The following is a 24,828-nucleotide window of genomic DNA, read 5'->3' as shown; positions in this document are numbered from 1 at the left end:
CGCCTTAGTTGAACCGAGCAGTTGCTGAGAACCCGCCTGCTTTACAGCAGTGGCACGGAGAAAGCCTTTAGAAACCCTTGAGCAAGAAGAGAGGGGATAGGAGCTGCAGAAATACAAACAGACCTTATGTACTCCAGTAAGAAGTAGATCCCCCCTGCTCCCACTTTTCGTGGTTTACAGTTACGGGTGCCCCCCGCCCCCACTTTTTTTTTTCTTTTTAAGGTGAACCTTAAAGTGAAGAAGTCTGAAACATTAACTGCACCCTTAGCGTAGCTATTTAGAATATGCACATCCACAGGAGAAAGGCTTTTTCACAACTGCAATTCAGATACATTCAAAGAGGTTTTAAGAAACACTAAGTCAACTTTGCATCCATAACTGCAGGGTTACACTTCTGCAATTCATTAGTCTTCATGGTTCCATTTCATAATTAAAATACTTGCAGTTTAAAACTTTACAATAAAGAATGTGCAGTCCTCAGCAGTGTTTCCACTGCTACTCTATGGAAAACATATGCATGGAAAATATGTACAGTGCATGTATACAGCCATCTTTGGATAGCTTCAGTGAACATTCAACGCTGTCGGTGAGTTTGAGAACTAGAAAAAACCATCGACCGTTGACTGTACCTTGAGGTTTATCACAAACCCTCTGTTAAATGGAAAGCTTGAACCTTCATAGTTTTTCACATATGGTTGCTATTAACAGGTCATGATTTACAGATTATATTAAGAGCTACAGAGGTTGAGTTTTTCCAGTTCTTCTACTTTCTCCAGAAATGAATTGGTGTATAAGAAGTGTTTGTTTTCTCTTTAAAAAAAAAAAGAATTAAAACTTTATACCAGAGCAGAATTTCTGCAAAGTATCTGAGAGTAATGGGAGATTTTGTGCGGGCAGCACAAAAGCAGTAACGTATCCACACCACATGGGATACTTGGAAACAAATCTGAGCACGGTATATGTTCAAAATAGCAGAATACAGGCCAGATCGGGAGGGAAACCTCCTTTCCATTTGGGCTGGCAACTTGAGCTTCGCTGGAAAAAGCTCTGGAATGTCAGTTCATGTGCTCACAGGAACCTGTGCTCGATTTCAGCAGCTGCTCACCGGGAACGCTGGCCGAGGACCGGATCCCTCCCAGCACGGTCCAGCTGCTCCTGCAGCTCACGCTGTTGCTTCACAACCAGGCAAGCAAGAACGTGTCCTTCCTTTCAAAGGAAAAGAAAGCCAAAGGCAGGGGCACCTCGGTTGTACCCGTGTGGCACCTTCTGTCCCAGTGGGTGACGGGACGTGGGACTGCGCGCTGCAGGCTCTCCCAGCCCCTGCCTTCACCAGGGTGCGGGCAGGTGTGTGGCTCCCACAGGGACGGCAGAACTCGTATAAGAAGAAAAGGCTCAAAGCTCATGCCAGGGAATATTGTCTTGGGCTGCTCTTGAAGACATCTTGTGACGTGTATAATTTTACTTCTGTATACGGTCACAGATGGACAGCACTTAATAAAATAGATACCTGTCTCAGGACCAAGGGAAAGCACAGGCTCTTGAAAGTTAAGGCTGTTCCCTTCAAGTGCACTTTGCACCTTGTATCATACAACTGAGTGGCATTAAAATACCAAAACAGGCCTTTGTCAAAACACATGCCAGTAGAAGGTGGTTCAGCTGACAGCTACGTACACCATCAGAGCCTTCCTACCATAAAGAAGGTCTAAAAACCTCAAACCACGCAGAAGTTTGCGATCTGAAACAGATGCTCGAAGCGATAAACCACTTGGGAGCAGCAGTGGGTGCCTCAGAAAACATGATGGCCTTGAAGTTCTTTTGATAGCCAAGAAGTAGACTCAATGAGAGCATGATGAATGCTTTTAAGCAGGACGTCTCTCACACTGGTGGAATGCGAATACTGCTGGGATGAGGCACAGCCCTCATTGAGCTAGAGGACAAGAATCTGTAATGTAGGTGGAGTAACCAAGCAAAACAAATCACCTTTACCAAAAAAGGCAATTTATATCATATTAATGTAGTTTCTAAGTTGAAGAATGTTTTTCTACTACTCTCCCTGTGAAAGTGTGCTTTGCAGAAGTCACCAAGATTTCAAGAAGCCCCAAAAGAGCTACACGTCCTGAGGTCAAGATGACTGCAGTCCTGGCTATTCCATAAGAAAGCGCAGAACGAGCGAAATGCTCCAAAGGACCAGTGCTGAACATCTTTAGCATCTAATGGCTGCAATCAACATTCATTGCTGTCGGTGGGTTTTCATTTCTATCAACTCACTGATCAATGAATGCAAACTGCGGACCAGCCAGCTCAGAGACTGCACGGACCCACCATAACCCAGCCCAGATAGCCCATTGCCGCTGAACAAGAACCTTCCCGGCCTGGGAAGGGGTCACGTTTCAGAGGACAATGGATGAAAACAATAACCTCTTTCCTCTAGCACTCTGCCCTCGGATTCTCAAACCCTCTGTTCCCCAGCCACCTTGTTCTCAGCACAGATACTCCTAAGGACTTTACACCATGTTGGACTCTGGGGTGCGATGTGGTCCTTGGTCCCTCCTCCGCTTCTTAGGTACCTTATGGCGATCTTACTTAACCCAGGTTAAACAAGAGTTCCATCATGCTTTCAGTGCTCATAAGAGCTGCATGGGGACTTTTAGAGGGGATAAAGGAGACAGAATAGCTGAGTAACTAACCCAATTTTAATATAGGTGACAGCTTACTCTTTGTGGTTCTTTGGTAAATTTCTACTTTCACTGTCAGTAAAGCGCAAGCCTACATATGAACTTCACCTGGTTACAGGAAATGAAACTTCCTCCTGCATGAGACAAGCCCTGGAACAACACCATGTCCTATAGAGTGATTGGTGAGAGATGACAAAGGACTGAAGTTGTGTGACTGGACTGACAGCGATAGGAATGGGAGGGTGCAAAGCAGAAAATTTAAGATGCTGCTGCAGAGAGCATTCCTCACTGCGGTGGTGGGCAGGGCAAGCTTCAGGTACAGGGGAAAAGATTCAGGTCAGAAAAGCTTTGTGCAGGAGGAAGTCTAGTGACAGTGGCAGAACAACCTCTTGAGCTGTCCTCCAAATATTTATTTTTTTTTTAATGATTTACATGCCATACCTGTGCCCAGGCACACCACTGTCTCTGGACAGCGGGATGCAGAGACCACAGTGCAGTGAAGGCAAGAGACCGCTGCAAGGCGTCCCCTGCTCCCCAAAGGCCGTGCTGGGCGAGGAGAGGGCAGGGCAGGACCCAACAGGGAAAGGGGATGCTGTGGTGCCCAGCAGAGGTACCACATCCACTCACTGTGCAGTAAAGAGTCCAACCATCTCTCTTCCGCCTTGTTTCCTCCTCCGGTTGCTTATGGGATTATTTTCAAGCAGCCTGTTCAGACATGCTGTGCTGATACCACACCGTGTCTCCCTAAGCTCGCTGCACAGTTCAAGTCAGAACAACTTGCTAATGGCTTTAAACTCCAATTAGGTGAATATTTAAAATAAATCCCTGTTTGCTTGCTCTGCTAAAAGACTTAAACTTCTTCCATTTTATACAGAAACAGTTGCACTGAGTTCAACAACAGTGTTACAAACTAGACGGACTGAACTCTGCAAAACTGGGGCTTTAAATGTCCCCTCTCCCCCGCTCTGAGGCCCTGGTCAGTGGCTTCACTTGCCCACAGCAGCATTTCCACGGGGACCCTTGGTAACGCTGCAGTTTAAGACAGAGAATTTACTACGGTAATAGAAGAGTGAAGAGCCTGAAAGCACGCCCACCAAATTGTTTAAACATTAGGAAAACTAGAGATGACTCATTTTTGATGCAGTTTGATATTTTGCCTTTGCAATTTGAAATTTGTCAGCACATTTGGAAAAACTCATTCAGAAATGAGCATGCACAATTTGGATTTTTTCCAGTGGCATCTTACATGACGTACAAGAAAGCATTTGTGTATTATTTTAAACAGACATTTCAGCCTACTGGTTTTTCCCCCATACACCTGTATGAAAATACAAAAGAAAATACAGAATACAGAAGTCCTGACAGAGAAGTTCATCTTTACTGCAAGGAAATGTGAAAATAATTCACTGCAATTGCTCCGAATAAGATATTTCAGACAAAGAGGAGAAACTCCAGTAAAGGGGCCATCCCCTTGTTTGCTAATGCACAACAAGCAGAAGGCTTAAGCAGACACGCCACTGATCTCAAATGCTCTGGATGCACAAATAAACCTAAGAATTCAGTTTTTTAATTCTGTTGTGAAAATGCTCAAGCTTTTTTCCTTTAATCACATTTGGTAATGAGACAGCAAGGGAAAAAACTTACTAGGGGAAGGCAGGTTAGCAGACATGTTCAGAATTTTTCAAAATCCATGCCTGGGAAGTTTTAGATGTTTCTGGCAGCAGCTGTTCCCTCCCTGCCAGAGATGGCCACCCCACAGAACCGCCTGCCCCGGACAGTGGCCAAACTGAGCACATCAGGATGACGCTGAGCACCGGCACGTGTTCGGTGCTGCCACTGCAGCAGTTGGGCAGCTGGGGACGGCTGAGGGCCCCAGCAGGAATCTCCAGGGCTCGTCTGTCAGCCCCCGGCAGCTCTGGCTGGCCAGCGAGGGCTGAGCTGGCTGCAGCACGCTGAGGACACCGCTGCCCGGCTATCCCGTGGCCGTGCCACCAGCTGGGGGGACCCCGGCAGCCCACCAGCGTACCTGCACCCTGCTGCTGCGGCTCAGCCTGCCCACCAGCACCGAAGGGTTGGATCAAAAGACAGGAAGACATCAAAAGAACTCAAGGAGCTCAGTTTATTTAGTTTATCAAAAGTTTATATAAATATCTTCATAGGGAACAGAAGTTTGACAAGCATTTTTCAGTTTAGCGAAAAATAACAGACATGAAAGCTGCAGCGAGACAAATTCCGACTAGCAATAATGTACAATTATTTAAAAGAAAGAGAGGGTCGTTCAGTTCACATTAGGCAGTCTTGCTTTTAGCATTTGGCAGATACATTACGATATAAGAATACCTTTTAATGCACGAGGCCTGAATACAGGAAATCTGATCTATGTCGGGCTACGAACATTCAACAGAATATTAGCCAATACGTCTTCATGAACTACACGTGTATCTAAATGACAACTTAAATTATTCTACATATGCATGTGAAATTATCTGTTTCCATATAAAAGTGATAACTACCTGAAAACCTACCTAGATGCCTACAAAAGTGTGCCTTATTAATCAACACACTAATAATTATGCCTGTTTGCAACTCTGAGCCTATCATACATTCATTCCACACTACTGTTCTCATAAACAGGAACCATATTTCTCACTGTAGAGGAACAACAGTTCGGCAAAGCTTCAAAGTTCTCCAATAGCATTAAGTCCATCAGCAGGATGACACGGGTGGGAAGGACAGTGTCCTGAGTCTGGAAGGCTTTTAGCAGTTCTCAACATCTGAGCGTTATTCTTAGAATAAACTGACAGTTAATAGTCTGCCACATTGGAAAAATCCAGAGACTTTCCAAAGAATGACATGAAAAGTTGCTTTAAATGAGAAATTTGCACAGAGCTCATCCCTCTATTGTGAGCGCAATTGTTCTGAATTCTGCAAGTCTGTGACTTCTGCAAGCCTGACAAGGACTTGTTGCCATCTAGTGGATTATAATCGACAAAATGCATTTGGTCTTTGGACACAGCAAATACCACTAGATGGAGTATTAAGAAAGAATTCTGAATTCATATTATTTTACTTGTCCAGCAGCTCAGATTTTCAATGTCTCAAAAAGTTATAGGCCCAGAATTGCAGTGAAATTGAAGAGGATTTCACCAACTGCTTTGTTTCATAAGAAATCCCAGGCTATGGATTTCCAAGTATAATACTGATACATTTAAGGTAGATACTTTTATGTCAACCTAATTTACCAGCACCTCAGGTGTTTATGACTATAACAGACAGGCATCTACAGCTTTCACTGATATATCTCTGGTAGAAAAAGATCTTGCACAGCCAACATTCTGCTGGTGTAAATAGTGATGTACAGACCTGATCTACGCTACTTTTGTGAGAAAGACCTGATCAGTTATCGTATGGGAATCCTCACCTTCGTGAATAAGCATTAGCTCTTAAATAGCTCAAAGTCTCTACCATGAAGTATGAATTCATATCTCTGGATTATCTCAGAATGAGAAATTCCACTCAACACATGTGGCAAGAAAAGGGGTACTTACTGCCCATGGAGTTCATAGGAAGGACAGGAGAAGAGGAACTCATCTGCTCCACATCTGTAGCTAATGGGAAAGTGAAAATGAGAAAGTTGTGATGTGCATGTTACCAAGAAGTCTTTAATTTTGAAAACTTTCATTTACATTTAAATTGAATATGTGTATCTTTGATCACTTGAGGAAGCCTCTTTGAGAAGCAGTTAATTTTTAACAATGTTGTCCTTTTCTCTTTTAAGATATTTCTCTCTCATACGCGTTATCTGCAGATCTCCTTTTCCGACCAGTCATATTGGTAGTCTGTAACTTGTGATGGTTTGAGAATATCAATTCAGAACAATTTCCAGCACAAAGAAACTTTGAATATCAGCTTTAATCTGTATACAGTACCAACTTGTAAGTGGAGCATTGCTGTGGGATGAAAGGACAATCTCCCATCTGTGTTCAGTGCACCTTCAAAAGATTCCCAATAGGAAGAGACCCCCTTCCAAAGGTATGCAAAATGCTGGCATTTGATCTGAAGCAGCATTAGAAACAAGTGCCTTTAAATACATACACTCCAAAAGCTTTATTTTCTAACAGCCGAAAGAAGAAACAGAACTACCTTCCTGTGTTTTGCCAGTGAAAAACCCCAAAGTCAGAGCATGGCCTGAACCAAATGCCAGATGCCCTCTGCCTGTTGGGACAGGTCCAGCTTCCCGGGACCCAAACCAGGAAAGGCCCATCTTCCAGTAACAGGGGCAGTTTTAACCTAAGGTTAGGTAAAACAAAGTTACATTCTTTGGAGCTCAATCTCTGTCTCAGAAAGCCACAATCACTCCTAGCACATCACCACAAATGCCCAAGTCAAACAAATCAGTCTCTACCTCTGTCATTTTGATGTTAGTAGAGACCACATAATTATATGTTTTATAATTCCCTTTTAGCTTTAAGGCCCAATAAATGCATACTACAAGTTTACATTCCTAACCACAGAACACAGTCCCAGAAGCATAACTTCATCCCACAGCCGGGGTTTGCTGTCAGTCCAAATCCCGCGTTTCACATTCTTACAATTCCCGTTTATTCGGCAGCAGGCAGTTCCCTGAAGATAACTGTTTACACTGGAAAGTGCAAAGTTCTGCTCTCATTAGGCAAACCAAACAAACGTAAACATTTCAGCAGACCATTTTTATAGAATGTGAAGAGCAGAGAGAGCACCGCACTTAGGTGCTGTCCTGCACCTCGCCAGCCCTTTGCTTCGCAGCCTCCGTGTTGCTGTGCAAAATTGGCAGCTTTCATGTGCTAAACACCCATCCAGTCAAAAACAGTGACACACACCATGGCAAATTTATTCAAGAAATGCCCTGGGTTATTCCTGTCCAATCCTCCACTGAATTATCACGACGCTTCCTAGAACATCTAAACATTAATTTATAATCTCACTTGGATCTTCCTTGCAGTTCTTGCACCAATGTTCGGAAAGCTGCCTACGACTGCAGCATTTTTGACAGTCTCACTCCGCAGTACATTTTAAAGGTCTCTAGTCTGCTTATGGAAAAAAAATTGGATTTTTCCATCTTCCGATTTCTCACCTTATTACTATAATCTCCCTACTGTGGGAGCTGCTAACCCTCTGAAAGAGCTAGAAGGTCAGAAACCATACAGATTTTTATAAGTAAAAACGATTCTTCATATGCAGTATGGCAATATCAGATACCTGGAAAGAGTTTTGTATTTTTCCCTGCTTAAAGCTAAGTATGTTTTCACATACAGCCAAAATAACCCAAAAAGTAGAGCATTAAAGTTGCTTTTATTCCTCTGAGAGTGGTAAGACTTAGCCTGTGTGTAAATCTCAGTATTGAGCACAACTCAGCTTTCAGAAAGGTTGAAGTAAGAGATTAGCAGATGGCCGTTTAAAGGTTACCTGCTGCTCTCTGGCAGAAAGAGGTCAGCTGCCCGAGAGCCACCAGATGGCCAGGGGCAGGCGAGGAGGGCCAGCAGCAGCACGTACCACTTGAGAAGCCACCGTGCCAGTAACAGTTGCTTCGGGTAGTAAGCTACACCTGCAGACATCTGGAATAGTTTATCAGGTATCATTCAAAAAGCAACCAAATAACACACGTGCCTTCTGCAAAGAAATTTCTGAGTGGTAAGCGTTTAGAGAAAGCCACTGCAAATCTTTCAAGTCCCGTAATTTTAGATTGTTCACTATACTGCCATGTTAAAAGTCATGAACAGAAGTGTAACAGTATTTCCTAGCTATACTTGAAAAGGATAATTTCAGTTCATGCTTGAAAATATATATTTTAATTACTATTTCTAATATGTTCAGCAAGGCTAACACCACGGTCACAGCTCTCCGGTTGTTCAAGTCTGAAGTTACTACAGTTGCCTCAGTGTCCTGTCAAGTGCCGCTGTAAACCCAGCGACCGGCCAAGACCCACAGCCCAGCGCAGAACTCAGCAGGGCTACAGCGTCAGAAGAGTAGGAACACCCCAACACCTCTGTTCTTGTGCTGCCGGCAGAGGAGTATTTATGACCTATTCATTGCAGAAATCATGATTTTAAAATAAAGTATATAAAAGTGCAAGTACTTATCCTACAACTTGCCTTGAATGGGTGGATTTTAAGATTTCTCTCATCCATGTAAATTAATATAAAAAAAATTCAAACAGCTTTTTATGAAACAAGGCAATGCTGGTTTTGTTCTTATCCATAACCCCTCACCCTCCCCTCCAGCCCTTTGTTATCTTCATAATTATATGCAACACATTAAGCTCCTAAAAACAATTCAGCTAAGAGAGCAGAGATATGGATTAATGCCCAGCTAAGATTTTGGAAACTGGTTTGCTCTAAAAGATGAAAAGGACAAAAGTCTGCTCAGCTATGAAGAACAGCTGCTGCCAATACAACTATTTACCCTCTGACCTCTCCTCTGCCCAGAAAGTGAACAGTGCCAATTGTTTTCTTGTATTATATACTGTTTACAAGCCCTGAGTGGCATGAAAGGAATTAATAATTTAGCTCACGGAGCTGATGACCCTTATTGGGGTACCCCTGTTTGCTGAGCAGAAATCAGAGCAAAAAGCTCCCTTGAAGCCACAGGGTTTCTTTAAGAGGTTTTCACTTTACAGCCTAATTGGCCACCATAACATAAATCAATTATTTCTCCTGTTTTAAGCAACAATGCTACCTATTCTCAGCCACTCGATTCCTAACTTCCCTTGTATGAAGCCAGGCCTTGTTCTTTGACTTTTACAACTGTATAGTAAACACGATGGCAAGGACAGCTTGGAGAACTTTGCAGGACTAGGAACGTTTGGGGACACTAGCAAAAAGAGGTTATGCTATCCTGAACTTCTCTTGACCTTTGACTGCCCTTGTCCCTGTTTATGCTAATCCAAGGGGTATATGGGCTACTCCTAGAAATGAACTTAGCCTGAACCTGGGACACAGCGTTGGCCTTTGAAAGTACCGGTGCGTGAGTTTTGGTACCCCCTCCCCAAAGGTTGTCATCTTACATACAGGAGGAGTGCAGTAGGTAAAACACGGTGCCTTGAACAAATGCGGATACTCGCATTGGAATAAGCAGAACATGGCTGAGTGAGCGAGTTGCATCTTCTCCCACTGCTTCTGACCAGCTGCCAGCCTGCTGAGGATCAATCACTCACATGGATCCATTTGGTAAAGACACAGTGGTGCAAGCGAGGTTGCAAACAGAAGGACATTTGCATAGTAAAATCTCAGTAGGTTTGGTAACATTTTAGTAAAGACTTTCTGAAATAACGAACACTAAAAATAGGAGTTCTGACATTGAAAAAATATAGATACTGTAACATATGATTATAGGCTTCTCCCTCCAAAAGCTGAAACTGAGGCATCAGAACTTCTAGGTAGGAGGTGGCAACACCATCCCTAAGACCTTTCAGTATAATTATACTTCTATGATCATTGAATAATTCAGGTTGGAAGTCATCTCTAGAGCTCATCTAGTTGAGCCTGGCACTGGAAGCAGACCTAGTTTCGAGGCTGGATCAGCTTGGTCAGGGTCTGTTCACTCAAGCTTTGAAAGTCTCCAAGGATGGAGACTCCATGGCCACTCTGGACCCCTGTTCCAGTGCTGCATCACTTCCACTAAGGTTTTATGCACACACACCCCCCAAATGTCCAGTAGGATTTTCCTTTGTTGCAACTCATGATCATTGTATTGGCCTTTTGCCATGCACCTTTGAAGAGCCTGGCTCCATTTTTTCCTATAGCCACATTTAAAGACGAGGAAGCCTGTCGGTTAATCCCCACTTAGCCTCCTCTTCTCCAAGCTAAACAAATGCAGTTCCCTCAGCCAGTCCACATTTGTCATGCCTTCCACCCCCAAACCTCTAAGCAGCCCTCCAGTGGGCTCGCTTTAGTTCAGCCTGTCTTCTGCTGGGAGAGTTGCACAGAGCATTCCAGATGTGACTCTGCCGTGTCCCCAACACCCCCTCCACCTGCTGGCTGTGCACCAGCCAGCATGCCATGAGCCGTCATCACCACAAGCACACACCACTGACTCACAGTTGGGAGGTTCACCAGGACCCCAGCTCCTTTCTGCAGAGCTGCTGCCCAGCCCGTACCACTGCATGGGGTTATTACATTCTAGATGCAGGGCTTGACATTTGTCTCTGTTTAACTTTGAAGTTTCAATCAGCCCTTTCCTCCAGGTTATTGAGGTCCTTCTGAATAGCAGCTGTGCCCTCCAAAGTATCAATCTGGTGTCATCTGCAAGTCTGATGAGTGTACTGCATCCCATCATCCAGATGGTTGATGAAATTGCTAAATAGTATTGGCCCCAATATTGACTCCCAAGGACAACCTCTGAATAACTGGCCACCGGTTAGTCTTTGAACTCTTGACTGCTACCCTCTGAACCAGAAAGCATGGTTAGTTTTTCCACCCACATTTGCCTTGTAGCCCAGTTGGGCTACAAGGACAATATGGGAGACTGCATCAAAAGCCTTGCTTAAGGCTAATGACAAAATTGCTCTCTCCTTGTTCAGGGATCCAGTCACTTCATCACAGAAGGAATGAGGTTGGCCAGGCAGAATCTCCCCTTGGTAAACCCATGGTGAATGTTCCCAGTCACTTTCCTGTCCCCTTCGAGTGCCTGGAAACATCTTTCAGGAAGATTTGCTCCATGCTCCTCCCAGGGCCTGAGATGAGGCTGGCCAGCCCACAGTTCCCCAGATCAGCTCTATTCAGCAGAGCTGAGTTAAAGGTGATTCATTATCCCTTATCAGCTAAATTTTACTATCCAGAGACATTCCTCCCCTTTCCCCTACATCGGGTAGGGCTTCTTGTCTCACCTCAGCACTGAAAACACACGCTGTTTGGAAAGAGGAGTGGGAAATAAGGTCACCTCATGATAAAGATTTTGAATTGTTTTCATTAACATGGAAAACAATCACAGCTCCTGCTTACCAACATAACTGAAAGGAAACAGTCACAGCAGTTTAATGTTCCACACACTTAAAGAGCTATACCTGCACTGTATTCCTCAATAAACACTATACAGACATTGTTATTTCAAATGCCTGTTTACATTCCAGTAAAATTCTGTCGGCATGGTATCTGATTTATTGATGCCATCAAAAGTCATAGGATTCCTGAAATGCCTCCTGAGACAGAAAAATCGAAGTAGAAAGGAGATGTGTGTTGCTGTGGTATCAGCTTTACCACATATGTTATGGACTAGATTTTTCAGAAGCCCTGGAAATCCTGGGTTTTCTGAAAAAGAGCGCAGGATGGTGCAGATGAAGTGCCCTGAGCCACCACATGGGAAGAGCAAGGTTCGTTAGGGCGGCTCGCAGCCAACTGCGGCAGCCAACTCATTCCTCCAAAGGGGAGTCATAGAAATTTTGCATCTCATTTTAGACTTTTAGGCTACAGAAAGGGAAAACTCCATACATAGGCAAGAAGCAAAGCTTTTTAGAAAAAACAATTATGCTGAAGAAAGCCTCCAGGCATGTCCTAAACAGAAAGTGATATTCAGTCACTTCGCACAAGCCATGAGAAGAGCTCCATGAAGCGCGCTGAGTATTCATTCAACAGGGACTGAAACTACAATAATCAAGCCTAAAAACATGCCTTACCAAAACATCTAGTTTCTTTGCCTGTGAATTGAGATAGGTGTTAATCGTTCCCCACAGATCAATACTGAAATGTTTTACAGTCCTTGGGTGACATTCCCTTTCACTTTCAAAGCGTTTCATTCATACTCAAAATTACATGTTCTGAAACTAAACAATTCCCGAGAAGCTGGGCTTTTAAGCACAAGGCAGCTCCTTGGTACAGCACTGCCCGTTCACATTCAATTATCACAGGCAAATGAGGATTTCAGAAGACAGTATTTCCCTTATTCACAAGGCTCATCTGTTTTTAGAAGGCACTCTGTCCTGACTTGAGGACAAAAAAGCCTACAAAATGAAGTCATAAGCAATAATAAAAATTATATTCAGTTGAAATTCTGTTTTTAATTTGAATTCATAGCTTCAGTTTGCAGTTTCTTTATATTGGGTATATCTTCTCTTTAGGAATCTCTTACTACCCAAGATATTCTCTCTGCAGCTGTAACTCAACAGTGTAATTGCTCTCCATCTTTTTGATAAAGCTGAAGAAGCCAAGACTATCAGGCTGCCTCCATCTTTTGGGCCAATTCCCAATATTTTAAGAGATCAGCATCAGGATTTTATGCAGCAGGACAATATCAGCGTTCCAATGCAGCACTGTCAGTACTAGACAGGCAATAAACATAAAAGACCTACTTTCAATTTCCAAAGGACTATGTTAGTGCTTTTTGCTACTGCGTTTGGCAGCTGGCACTTACTCAAATACCTCTGTCTGCTCCACAGCCAGCACTTCCCAGCACACAACACCCTATTCCACACACGCGCTGGCTTTGTCCCTAGACAGGCAATTTTGCATCTTCTGTGCCCAGAGTACGTTTTGGTGGTATAGACTATTGCCTGCCCGGCAGCCCAGACTACTCCAATTTTGAAAGATCAATTGCATAATCATTCTGTAAATCTGTGGAAATTCTTTATTTACTTTTTGATCACTGATAAAGCATTGTCCAACACAAGGCATATTGCTATAGCCAAATCCACATACCGAGTCCACTAGAATGATGTATTTCAAAAATCAGAATTAACTGGTATTATACAAGAGTAGAGATGCCACTGGTATTTTTTAAGAGTTGACATCAACCCAGATTAACACTCATCTATTGATAAATAATAGCACATTATAACATCCAGAATATGCCAGAAATCATGTTGCAAATTAGCCAGTGTTCCCAGAGGTGAGTGGTTCCAGATGCCAGCCAGTGCATCAGGCTAGAAACACTACTGTCAACAGACCTTTTTGTCACAAAGCAGGTAACATGCCCTTTTAATTCAACAGCTAGTGCATGAACGGCACTGACAAACTGGGATCCTGGAGAAGCACAGATATATACTGAGTCTGAAAACAGCTTCTTTCCCTAACCTCAAGGTTAATGAATTTAACAGCATTTATCTTCAAATTTTAATTAGTGGAGATAATATTACAGCTTCTAACACTAATGGACTTCAGCTGCACGCTGCACTAGCCTGGAAAGGAGAAGACTGACTAGTACTTACTAGTGGATGCATCATGCTCTGTGGGAGGATCTTGACACAATCCTAAAATGTGAAAAATAGGTGTAAGCGCTACACATTGAAACAAGTTTCCTCATTGTTACCACACATACACAGAATGACTGAATCATCCAAATCAACCGCTAATGTATATTCAACATTGAACAGCATTATAGGGAAAAAGCTTTACGTCTGCCTAGGTGCAGTCCATTCCTATAACGCTCAACAAAGAGATGAGACGGTTGGGTTGCAGAAAGTATGCTCACTATCATATAAAAGCTACTCTTGGCATTCCGTATTTAATGCTACAAGTCTTATGGCTCAGCACATGGAAATGACAGGTTTTAGAAATATGATATATTCTGTACTGTATAAATCAATCACCAGAGCTGTAGCTCTCACTGCACATCACATGAGAGGACCAAATCAATGAATGAGCTCAACATTTAATTTGTCAGCATGGGTATAGCTGTGGTTGTTGCTCTTTCATTTTTGCAAGGTCTTAATTTCCTACAGGCCACCTGAAAGTGTTTTGTAGCTCATGCTGCAGTAAGTGACATGTCCTTCAGGGGCAGAGGGATCATCCCGGAGCCCCCGTGCCTGTGGGATGCCCAGGGACCGGGCACTCTGCTCTGGACCAGATCTGAGACAACACCACACACCACAGCTCACCTGAGCTCCGCACGGTGGGACCAGCGGACACCCTATGCTCGTCCTGGGAAACAGCTACAAAAATGGCTGGCACATGGCAGCTTTACAGCCACCTGGAGCAGAGCGCAGCCACAGCTTGCCATGACTGTAATGTCTGCTGTGGAATATGAGAGTTATGTCCTGTTAAAAGTGTTTTTCTTCCTGTATTGATTCAAGCAGCTCCCTCAGTGATCTACAGCCTTCCAGTCTCATTGACCACTTCCTTTCAGCCCTACCAACACCAGGACTTGGGGTTTTGTTGGAGTGAAAAGCTCACATTAAGCATTTGGCCTCCCAGGGACAGGGATTACATACAGGCAAGAACCAAGGGAAATTTGATTCTCTCCCCACCTACCTCTCTGCCTACTGCCTACCATGTTTGCAAACCCTATTAGCTCCGGCTGTTCCCAATTCCAGAAACACTTCCCTTTCTCTTTGGGGCTTATTCCAGCCACATCTGCCTACTGCTATAATCTCATTTTGCAGGATGCCATGTCTCTTATTAGCTTTTAATTGTGGAAACATATCTAAGCATCTTAAAAAGCACATCAGAAACTGTTTTGACGGCTGTAAAATACTCTTCTGAAGGGAAGCATCACTCTTAATATTTGGATATTTGTGGATATTTGCCTCCACTTTTACTAGGAAGTTACCTTAAATACAGGAAAAATACCTGCATTTTTAAACAAAGCTCCCATTCTCAAGAGGAAAGTTGTTTGAGTGAATTTAGTATACACAGTTGCTCTGAAGAACAACCTGAAGTTTTAATTCTAGTTTAATCTAACTTTATAAAAATAATACATGACTTCATATTTTACTGGTTTCCATAAAAAAGTGTACAATTTTGCTTTTTTTTAATTTCAGGTTTTAAGACATACGATTAGGAGTTTTATAATTCTAAAATGATTGTTACATACATTGCTAAGGGAAATCTATTTATATTCTTCCTTCTGAAGCTGAGTAATCTACTACTAGGTAAGCAAACACAAATGTTTAAAGACCAGCATTTTATAGCTTTTTTTCAAAACCAGGGTAAACATTCAGCAGTGATGATTTACCATGCAATTTTTTTATGCAGCAGCAAATACGCAGCTTAAAGGAATTAGCTCCTTGGCTCACATCTCCAGCTGCCAGTACAGCGGAAGATAATTCAGTGTATCAGTATCTCCCCATCTATACATGCACACAACTTGTTCACCATCCACTTCAGGCAAGGAAGACCTTGCTCATGAGCAGACTGCCCCTGTTGTCCCTCCCCACCAGCCTGCACTGTCCCTCCAGCTGTCCTCTGGTCCCCCCACCGCCCAGAGCCCCGTGGGGCCAGCACAGCCCCCCAACAGCGAGCCCGAGCCCACAGGGGCCCAAAGCTGGAGCGTACACACTCCATTGGTGAGCCACTTCACAACAAATCATCCCTGGAGCCGAGGAGCTGCTGCCTGTGCTCTCCGCTAAACGCCTCGATGCACTACAGCACAAAACGAGCACTACAGAAAGTCAGTATTTCAATGGGCAGCAAATTAAATTACAAGGAGTCAGGCAACATTTCATTTGAGGGGCAATTCAGGCTGATGCTAGTCTTATGCGTAGGTGAGGAAAGAGATTCAGTACTTCATTGTATCTGCTGGGGATCCATGTGAGCCCTTCCAGCTACCTGACCCGTAGCACGCTCGTCTGCACGCTTCTCAGCGCAGGGACAGGGCACTTCAGCTGATTACAGCCACAACAAATATTAACATGCTTTTAAAGTTTTAGCTTAATTTTTAATCCCTGCGATAAGACCCATCAAGGGCTTGTATTCCTGCAGCTCTGCAGGTGGACGCCGTAGCATCCCTACAGCACAGCCATCCTTAGGAAGGTGTTACTCATCAATCCCCTTAGACTGCTCCCTCTCAGCAAGGCCATGGTGCCGATGGGACATGACCCATGGGTCTGTCCTTGAGGCTTCAGACCAGTCAGCCACAGCAGGACAAGACACAGGCACAGCAATTCACTGCTATACATACACCCTCAAGAATTTATAGTCATATTTTTGTTTCTTGACAGTATTCCCAGCTTTAAACAAGGAACAGAACAAGTCACTGCAGACAACTGGCACCGTTTCTGTTCAGACATCTCCACTGAATTAATAAAGAAGTATTAAAAATAAATTCATGAAACAAAGCGGCAGATAAGCGCCCAGCAGCTCTGACAGCTCCCAGCAGTGACCTGCCCCTCCTGGCCCATTCCACTCCCCTGGCGCTGGCACAGCGAGCAGGACAGAGGCTCCTGCTGCCAGGTCTGGAGGGCAGAGTCCACCACAGCCCTCATCTGCTCTGGTATCAGTTCTCTGGCACTGTCTCAGCAATACTTGACATCTTCATACTTACAAACCAGAGACCCTTGAGTTCTCACCTCCTATGTTAATTAGAAATTCATCACTCTAAACATCAGCCTGTGAACACCCTGACCTGGGCATCCCTGCTGTTCCTCCCTGCCAGGTTCCACAGATGGCTGGGTTCTGCTTGGCCAGCGGTGTGGGGTAAGGCTTGTCATTTGAGCCCCCCACCCCAACCACAAACCCTGGCCAGGGTTGAAAACATCTTACTCAACCAAAGAGAAAGTAATTCCAGTGTGATCTGATCCTTAGCAGACTGAGTAAGACGAGCACAGCTCGAGCACTGCCCGGCACTGGAGAGGGCCAAGCTGCAGAAGGCAAACCTGGGTGCACCTACAGCAGGAGCTTCCAGCACATGAGTCTGCTCCGCTCCAGGACTTCACCTAAATTTGGTTCATGCAAACCCTCCTTTTTTAAGGTATGGATACAAACTTCCTAGATATAGGGAAAAGGTATATACATGATGGCTTACCCTTTAGCAGTTTATCATTTTATGACCTGCAGGGTATTATCCTCCTTGCTGACAAATAGGACAACTTTTATAAGAAAAAGTTTCAAGATTCCTAATAATCAAGGCTCTACCCAAACAGTGAGAAATAGGATGCACTGGAACAGTAACTGTTGTTCCAAAGGGGTTTTGCAGCAGACGGCTGTATGCCAGGAAAATGCACTTCATGTTTGACACAAGTCACTGAAGTCCTGACTCGTCTTTTCCACGAAGTCAGCACCGAGGCAGCCGGCCCTGCCCCAGCCCCATGGCAGTGCCTGTTGAAGGCGGCTGCCTGTGGACAAAGCCATGCAGGGGGTCCCACTGGGCCATCCCCGGGCACCAGGACCCCACAGAGCCCCTGTCCCCTCCAGCCGTGCCCCAGCAGCTGCCTGGCTCTCCCAGCCAGAGGCAAAGCCCCATGATGGAGGGGGTGCAAAAAGGGATCTCGACACAGAGCCTTCTGGCCTCCCACCACGAGGGAAAACTGCCACTTTCTGAGTTTATTTGTAAAGGAGTAGAGTGCTAGACTTTTTAAAGTTACAATGTTTGTTTCAAGTTTCTGTAGCTATTGAAATAGAAAAGGAGAACAGGCATAGCCCTTCAACCACACAGCCAAGTCTGTGGCAGCCCCCCAGTAACCACGCACTCAAGCGCGAGCAGCACCAGATCCACCAGTGTGGCTACCACTGGCCCTGACATGGCCACCCAGCACAGCAGCACTGAGCCACAGCTCCTTGGGGCCATCCGCTCAATGCCGCTTACTTCCCACAAGGCACACAAGAAATGTTTTCCTGATGGAGGAATTCTAGTGATCTACTTGCCAATTATTTTTCCATAAATATTATGGCATTTCTTATGTAACAGCTATTGCAGAGGTTTCCATAGAAAGAACAAGGTTATAAACAACTCGTTCCAATTTATAGCACCTTAATAGAAAAATAAGAATTAAAATAACCCATATCCACTTGCTACAATGAAATACCCTACAGATTTGACAACTACTGTTCAGTCATTATTGGGCAACCTACGTATTTTTTTTTTAATGAAACTAAAACATAGAAAAAAAGAGGACAAGCATCCAGAGGTGCATTTCTTCCCCAATATCAGTTTGCAATAAAGGCTGTTTCAAACTTAAGTTGTTTCATGAAGAAAGTGCAAAATTTTAAACTGCTTTTAAAATTTTAAGCATGCTGCTGTACTCGCCACCTACAGAACACGGAGGTCTGGGAACAGAAGGAAAAACCTTCACCTATCATATACAGAAAGGTAAAGAAAAAAAATCTCAATGCAAAACACAGCTCAACTTCAGCACTAGAAACAGAGTCTTTAGTTCAAGCTTAGATGGCGTATACAACATTAAACCTTTTTCTTCAGCAATTGTCTTTTACAAAAGACAAAGTCCTTTATACCAAGGGTGTAAGTTACTACTTGTGAATAAGCACAAACACAACACTTTTACTCTGTCAACATGAAGGGACATTTTTGGTAGGGCCAGCGATCCCTGTTTCCCACATTGTGTGATTGATTACGCCCTGCCCCTTAGAAGAGTTGATTGGTTTCCTGGTGCCAGGAAAATGATTGATGAATATTTCAAGGCATGGGCCTCTCTTCCTGCTGGGTGTCCTTTTCACATGTCTCCAATGGGCCTGCGGACTTTTTTCAAGACTAGGAAGTGTCATTTTTATGGATATCATCCTGTGATAGGGACAGTTCACTGAGCAGAGGCACTATGTAAATCAAAGCAAAATACTAAAGGTCAGCTCAAGTGTTAAGGTGACAGACCCATACAGCACATATCAGGTAAGCAGGAAAATACAAGTGGGCAAGGAAAAGCTTCACCAAGCCAAAAAGCAAAGCGGGAGGCACTAACTACACCGTTAGCTCACTGCTGCAAATTGGTAAGAGCAAGCTATTACACTACCTCAACAAACGGGGGATACTCCCACAAATAAGGGATAGTCATACTCAAAGATGACTAAAGCCAAATTCTTTTAGTACCCAAAGCACTCAGTCAACAAGGGCTAAACAAAGTGACACCAGCTGCTGCTGAACTGACACCCAGACCTAACTCTGGAAAAAGCCTACCTTAAATCAAGCCCTGAGCTTACATTCCACTGCAAAATAAGCTGAGCTGTTACCCACCTTAAACCAAAGCCCCAGTAACCAAGAATGCCAAACTGCATTAGGATATTTGCAGGTAAGAACAATCACTGCTTGTGATCCACAGGAAGGGCATTTCCTTACAGCTACTGATAGAACAGGCACAGGATGCAGTCTCCTGGCAAAAACATACATAAGACATCAAAGTTACAATATACTTCAGAGTAATTTTTTTTTTTTTTTAAGTATCACCAAACAACATAAAAAAGCCATTACAGCTGTGAGTGAATGAAGAGATTTTTGGAGGACAAGTTGCTGTTTGGCAGAACTTTCAGAGACCAGAAGTTCTTTTCAAGTTTTTTTACTACAACTGCGACAGCCATCATTTAATCACTTGGCTTCAGAATCTGAGGGCTCCAAAACAACTCCCGCAGATAAACCCTGTGCTTCTCAGCAGTGCCAGAGTCAGCATCAGATACGTAGAATAAACCCTGACGTTTATAGGAGCACTGCACTGATTTACCATTTCAGAAAGAGTGTACCCGCTACCTGGCTCGTCAGCAGTACAGAGAATGCACCGCACTGACCTGAGCACAACACGCACCCTTAGAAACATATACCACCACTGCAATCCCTGCCTCCTGCTGGAATAGCTGATGGGGTTTTACATGGCAAGAGAGTTTTGAGATTCAGTCCCAAGGGCTTCACAATTCCAGATTACATTTCCATCGCAGCAGTTTCTAGTCACCCTGGCATTAATGCCTTAGGGAAATCTCTATCATTTTTTTCTGGATATATATCCACAAAGGGAAAAAGAGCTTTAAAATAATAATTAAAAAAAATCAATCCTTCACACTGACCAGACATTTCTCTAAGTTTAAGTTTCACCACCTATATAAGCCTATAACTGTGAAGATTGGGCAACAGAAGGTAGACACGTAACTTGTGCTCTCTGAAGGACACGGGGTCCACCCTTTGTACATGAAACCTCCTTATCGAAGGGCTGGAGTAGAATTAAGATACTCCAGACATAAACTGCTTTCAAGATAAGTTATTGGCAATCTCAAGATAAGTTATTGGCAATCATTTACCAATAAAGAACTTCACTGAAGCTAGCCTATCGGTGGTGTATTTCCTCTTTCTAACAAAATGTGTACAGAATCATTTTTATCAGCACAAAATCTGGGAGTCTTCTAATTGGGTAATTAGAACTGCAATAATTAAGACTAAAACTAAACCTGGAAGGGTCCTCTTGTCCCCCAACTTCCCTCTCAATTCAGTCTGCAAAGTGATAACCACTCCGGCTTAAAGCTAAGAAAAGGAAAGGATCAAAAGGCTAGTTTAATACAGCTGGAGGGAAAGAATGCATTTCAGCTCACCAGCAACCAGCTGATGAAACCTTGGGCCAATTCTTTATGTAAATGACTTAATTAGAATTACCAGATTACACTGCTGAAGGCCTTATTTAAATAGGCAGTTTATCAACAGGATAAACTGTGCTCTCTTTCTCAGAGAACGCTAGTGTAAATGCATTTGTTCAAAGCTACCACCCATCTAAGAGTTGAACAGTAATTTAATAAACCACTTGCACATTCCCCCCACCAAAAAAAAAAAGATATCACAAATGACTTTCCAGAGACAGGGCAGAAAGATGACTATTGCTTCCCAACAATCAAGAAATAGTCTCCTATAAGGAAAAATCCCCTCATTTTCTATAATATGTTATCTTTATACTGTTTTATAGCAAAGCAGGGAAAAAAATCCTGTTGTTTCAGTGTCACATCACACACTGCGTCTGCTGAACATAAATTGCCAGTCCTGTTTTTAGTACAAAAAGGCATGCATAAACCCATTTTCCTGATTAATGATCTACAGAAGCCATCAATACCAAATTCCAACTTTACACCAAGAGGTATTTTTCCATCTTACCATCAAATCATAACAAAGGAATTAAGTTCTTCCTACGTTACAAGTCTTTTATTTCCCAACATAGGCGCAAGCTCAGAACTCTATTATTTATTATAGTCTATTATTATTTACAAAAGCGAAAGCCAGCCACATTCAACAGGCCAATACTGAGTCAAAATAACACTGTTTATTCAGATGTTTGACTTTAGCAGCATTACCATTTAGCAACTCAATTTGTTTTTCTTCCTAAATCTTCAAAGAAATGTTTATAGCAAGCAAGCTAAGACCTAACTATATCAATGAAATAGTCTTTGTTAAGCAAAGGTTTATCTCATCAGATGCAAAGCAATCAAGCATAAAGAACCACTAACAATGTCACTGTGTGCCAGTAAAGTTTGAGAGCGCTGTGGAAAAGGGAAGGGACACAAGCAGTGGCATTTTTCTTTGAAAACCTTACATTCTCCATGCTCTTACAACCTTCCTCTTCTCTCTGGTACGAAATTCATCCAGATTAGCGATCTGCCTATCTGAAACTCCTATAATTTTAAGGGAACACAAAACTCAAGTAGTTTCCTGATACTTAAATCTGTCTTCCAAGACCACATCCACACAAGTTCCAAAGTACCTTAATTCTAGATAACCCGCTTTACCATTTTACTTACACCATTGTAATTATTTTATGCTTTAAAAGCCATCATGTTTCATTCACAAAGGAAAAACATGCCAACTGAAGCTATAGGCAAACTGGTCTTAAATAGGACCCCATTGAAAAATAATTGCTAGTGGTGCAGGAAAAATGAATGCCCTAATTAAATGATTTTTTTTTAAATAATTCACTTTACTCATTGCCATTGATTGGCTCAATGACAAAGTATGTTTCTTAAACGGAAGGGGAAGTACTCAAGTTGGTAAGGGAAAACCATCATCTTATATTCTAAGAATGTCAAATGTCCCCTCAAATAATGAGGCTGTAATTCACCATAACTGCTGAAATGAAATCACATAGCTGCATTTCAAAGTTACTCTGAGGCTTCTTTCGCTGAAGACGCCAATAAACTTGTGTCAGTTTACTCAGGGTTAACACAGAAGCCACGTGCAGAGCTTAAGTTCATTAATGATTTTAACATAGCCACCAAGAATATAATCCTACTTTTATAGATGTATCTATCTATAGCTATCTCCTGTGTATCTATATACATGCCGTACAATTTTAACTGTTTCCATAAAGAGAGAAGGTGCTGTACCATCAAGTGTGCTATGAATCTTCCTTAAAACCAGGAAATGTTAAGACTCTTCCTTTTTCATTACCATTTGCAGATATTTTATAAGCCAACAAAGTAAGAAGCCAATCTTTTCTGCTCCTCCCCTGGCTGTTGTAGGCTTTAGAAAGACCGAAGGTCAAGCAGTGTCTCAACACCATGCCAGTATTTCACATTTTTTAAGGCAAAGTAGTAAAAGGTTGTTACATCACCCATTCAAAAGACTAACTGCAGCCACAGGTACAATATCTACCACATGAAAGAGCTGTGCAAGACACACAAATAATTCTTAAAACTAAGATGATGAATCAAAAGAGATTCACCCCAAATGCCACATTTCTGTGGGAAAAATAGTAAATGCAGACAAAGTATTAATATTGTTGCATTATTAAGGACACCAAAGGAACAGACGCTGCCCAAACGAAGTCAGAAAGTTAAGAAATTATTAAAGATGAAAAGTGTCTTTCATTCAACCGGACATCTAATTAAGAGATAATAATAAAGTGTTTCCAGCAGCCTCACAAAGGGACACAATTCGAAATTACATTTCCGGGTGATTTCAGAAATACCCATTTCTGTAACTGCCAGCACCGTGGATGTTTCGGTGGGGCTCGTACCCAGCAAGCGCCAGGGATGCTGCTGATAAGAAGCCTCTTTTGTCCGAGCCAACCCTTTGTAGAACAGGGTACCTTCAGATGGTAAAATGCAATTGTAAACCATAAAAATTGGCAGGGACATTCAAGTGCAGATGCGGAATCTGCATATGGAAGTGTAAAAGGTCCCAAATGGTGCCCATAAACCCACCGGCAGCCGCGGATCAAACCCACGCTCGGATCAAACGAGCGCCCGGTGCCGGCGGGGAGCGGGAGGGTGGCACCGGGCCGCACCGAGGGGGGAAACAGGGGCGAAGTGGGGGGGGGGCTGCCCCGCAGCGGCTTCCAGAACTCAAAATACACAAGATTTAGATGGAAAAAGAGATACTTTTTTTTTTTTTTTTTTTTTACGGACAGAGCAGGGAACGCCTGGATTTCGGAAGGACATGCGTTAGGAGCGGAGAACCGCCCCCCCGCCCTCCGCGGAGCGGCCGGTCCCGCCGGGACCCTGACAGTGCGGGGGGGGGGGGGGGGGGGGGGTACGGCTCTCCGCGGGCAGCACGCGCTGCCCGCCGCGGCCCTTTGTTGTGCCCCGCGGCCGCGGAAAGTTGCGTCCCCGCAGCCCCGCACCCGGCGGAGCGGCGGCAGAGCTGCCGGTACCGCGTTCCGGCCCGGCAAGGCCCACACCACGCAGCCCCCACACACACACCGGCCCTGAGGGGCGGCCGGGCCGACCCCCCTCCCCGCCGCGCTTTCGCTCACCGTTGCGGGGCGGTCCCTTAGAGGCGGTGCGGGTCTCCGGGAGCTCCGCGGGCGGCTCCAGCTCCATGGCGGCGCCGGGGCCGGTGAGGTCTCAAGGGCCCCGGCGGCCGCGCTGCCCCATGGCCCCTCACTGGAGCTGCTGACAGCCGGAGCCGCCGCCGCGCTCGGGCCGGGCCGAGCCGCCCTCCCGCGGGGCACGACGGGAAGCGTAGTCCTCCGGCCACGCCCACACGCCGGCCACTCCCCCTCCGGCGCGGCCACGCCCCCCCGGCCGGTGCCTGCCGGTCCCGCGGGCACCGGGACCGGTGCCCGCGGGACCGGCAGGCACCGGCCGGGGGGGCGTGGCCGCGCCCCGTTCCCCTCGGTGCACCGGAACCGGCGGGGCGCTAGGGGGCACCCTTCGCCCGAGCCCGGAGCGCTGGCACCGGTACCGGGCAGCCCCGGGGTGAGGGAAACCGGGCAGCTCCGGGAAGGGAGAGGATGGGCCCGCCCAGGGCACCGATGTCGATAGAGGAGGGGGTCGGGCACACCGGGAAAGGGGCACCGGGCAGGCCGGGAAGGGCGAAACCGGGAAGTCCCGGGGTGGGAGAAACGGGGCACCGGTCTCGATAGAGCAGGGGATCGGACAGACCGGGAAAGGGGCACCGGGGAGACCGGGGAGAGAGGGGTGCAGCACCGGCACCGGGCAGCCCCGAGGAGGGGGAAACCGGGCAGCTCCGGGGAGGGTGGGCCCGCCCGGGGCACCGGTCTCGATAGAAGAGGGGGTCGGGCACACCGGGAAAGGGGCACCGGGCAGGCCAAGGA

The 24,828-nt window shown here is 44.8% G+C and overlaps 1 protein-coding gene across 3 annotated transcripts in view; it reads right to left on the bottom strand.

The window, feature by feature from the left end:
• The window catches only part of NR6A1 (nuclear receptor subfamily 6 group A member 1), a 92,389-nt gene extending 68,167 nt beyond the window's left edge, over nt 1-24,222 (bottom strand). For 2 of the 3 annotated variants that reach the window (XM_074608700.1, XM_074608701.1), the window contains exons 1-3: nt 24,025-24,222; nt 13,852-13,893; nt 6,224-6,283 (exon numbers count right to left, since the gene is read on the bottom strand). In XM_074608700.1, coding sequence (XP_074464801.1) covers nt 6,224-6,283; nt 13,852-13,893; nt 24,025-24,091 — 169 coding nt within the window. In that variant the 5' untranslated portion in view covers nt 24,092-24,222. The remainder of the gene's footprint in view (nt 1-6,223; nt 6,284-13,851; nt 13,894-24,024) is intronic. The other variant, XM_074608702.1, reaches the window with a different exon arrangement.
• Nucleotides 24,223-24,828: the final 606 nt, after the last annotated feature.

The sequence above is a fragment of the Larus michahellis genome, chromosome 15 (assembly GCF_964199755.1).
Source record: "Larus michahellis chromosome 15, bLarMic1.1, whole genome shotgun sequence".
NCBI classification, from domain to species: domain Eukaryota; kingdom Metazoa; phylum Chordata; class Aves; order Charadriiformes; family Laridae; genus Larus; species Larus michahellis.
This window is presented reverse-complemented; position numbering and strand designations above follow the sequence as displayed.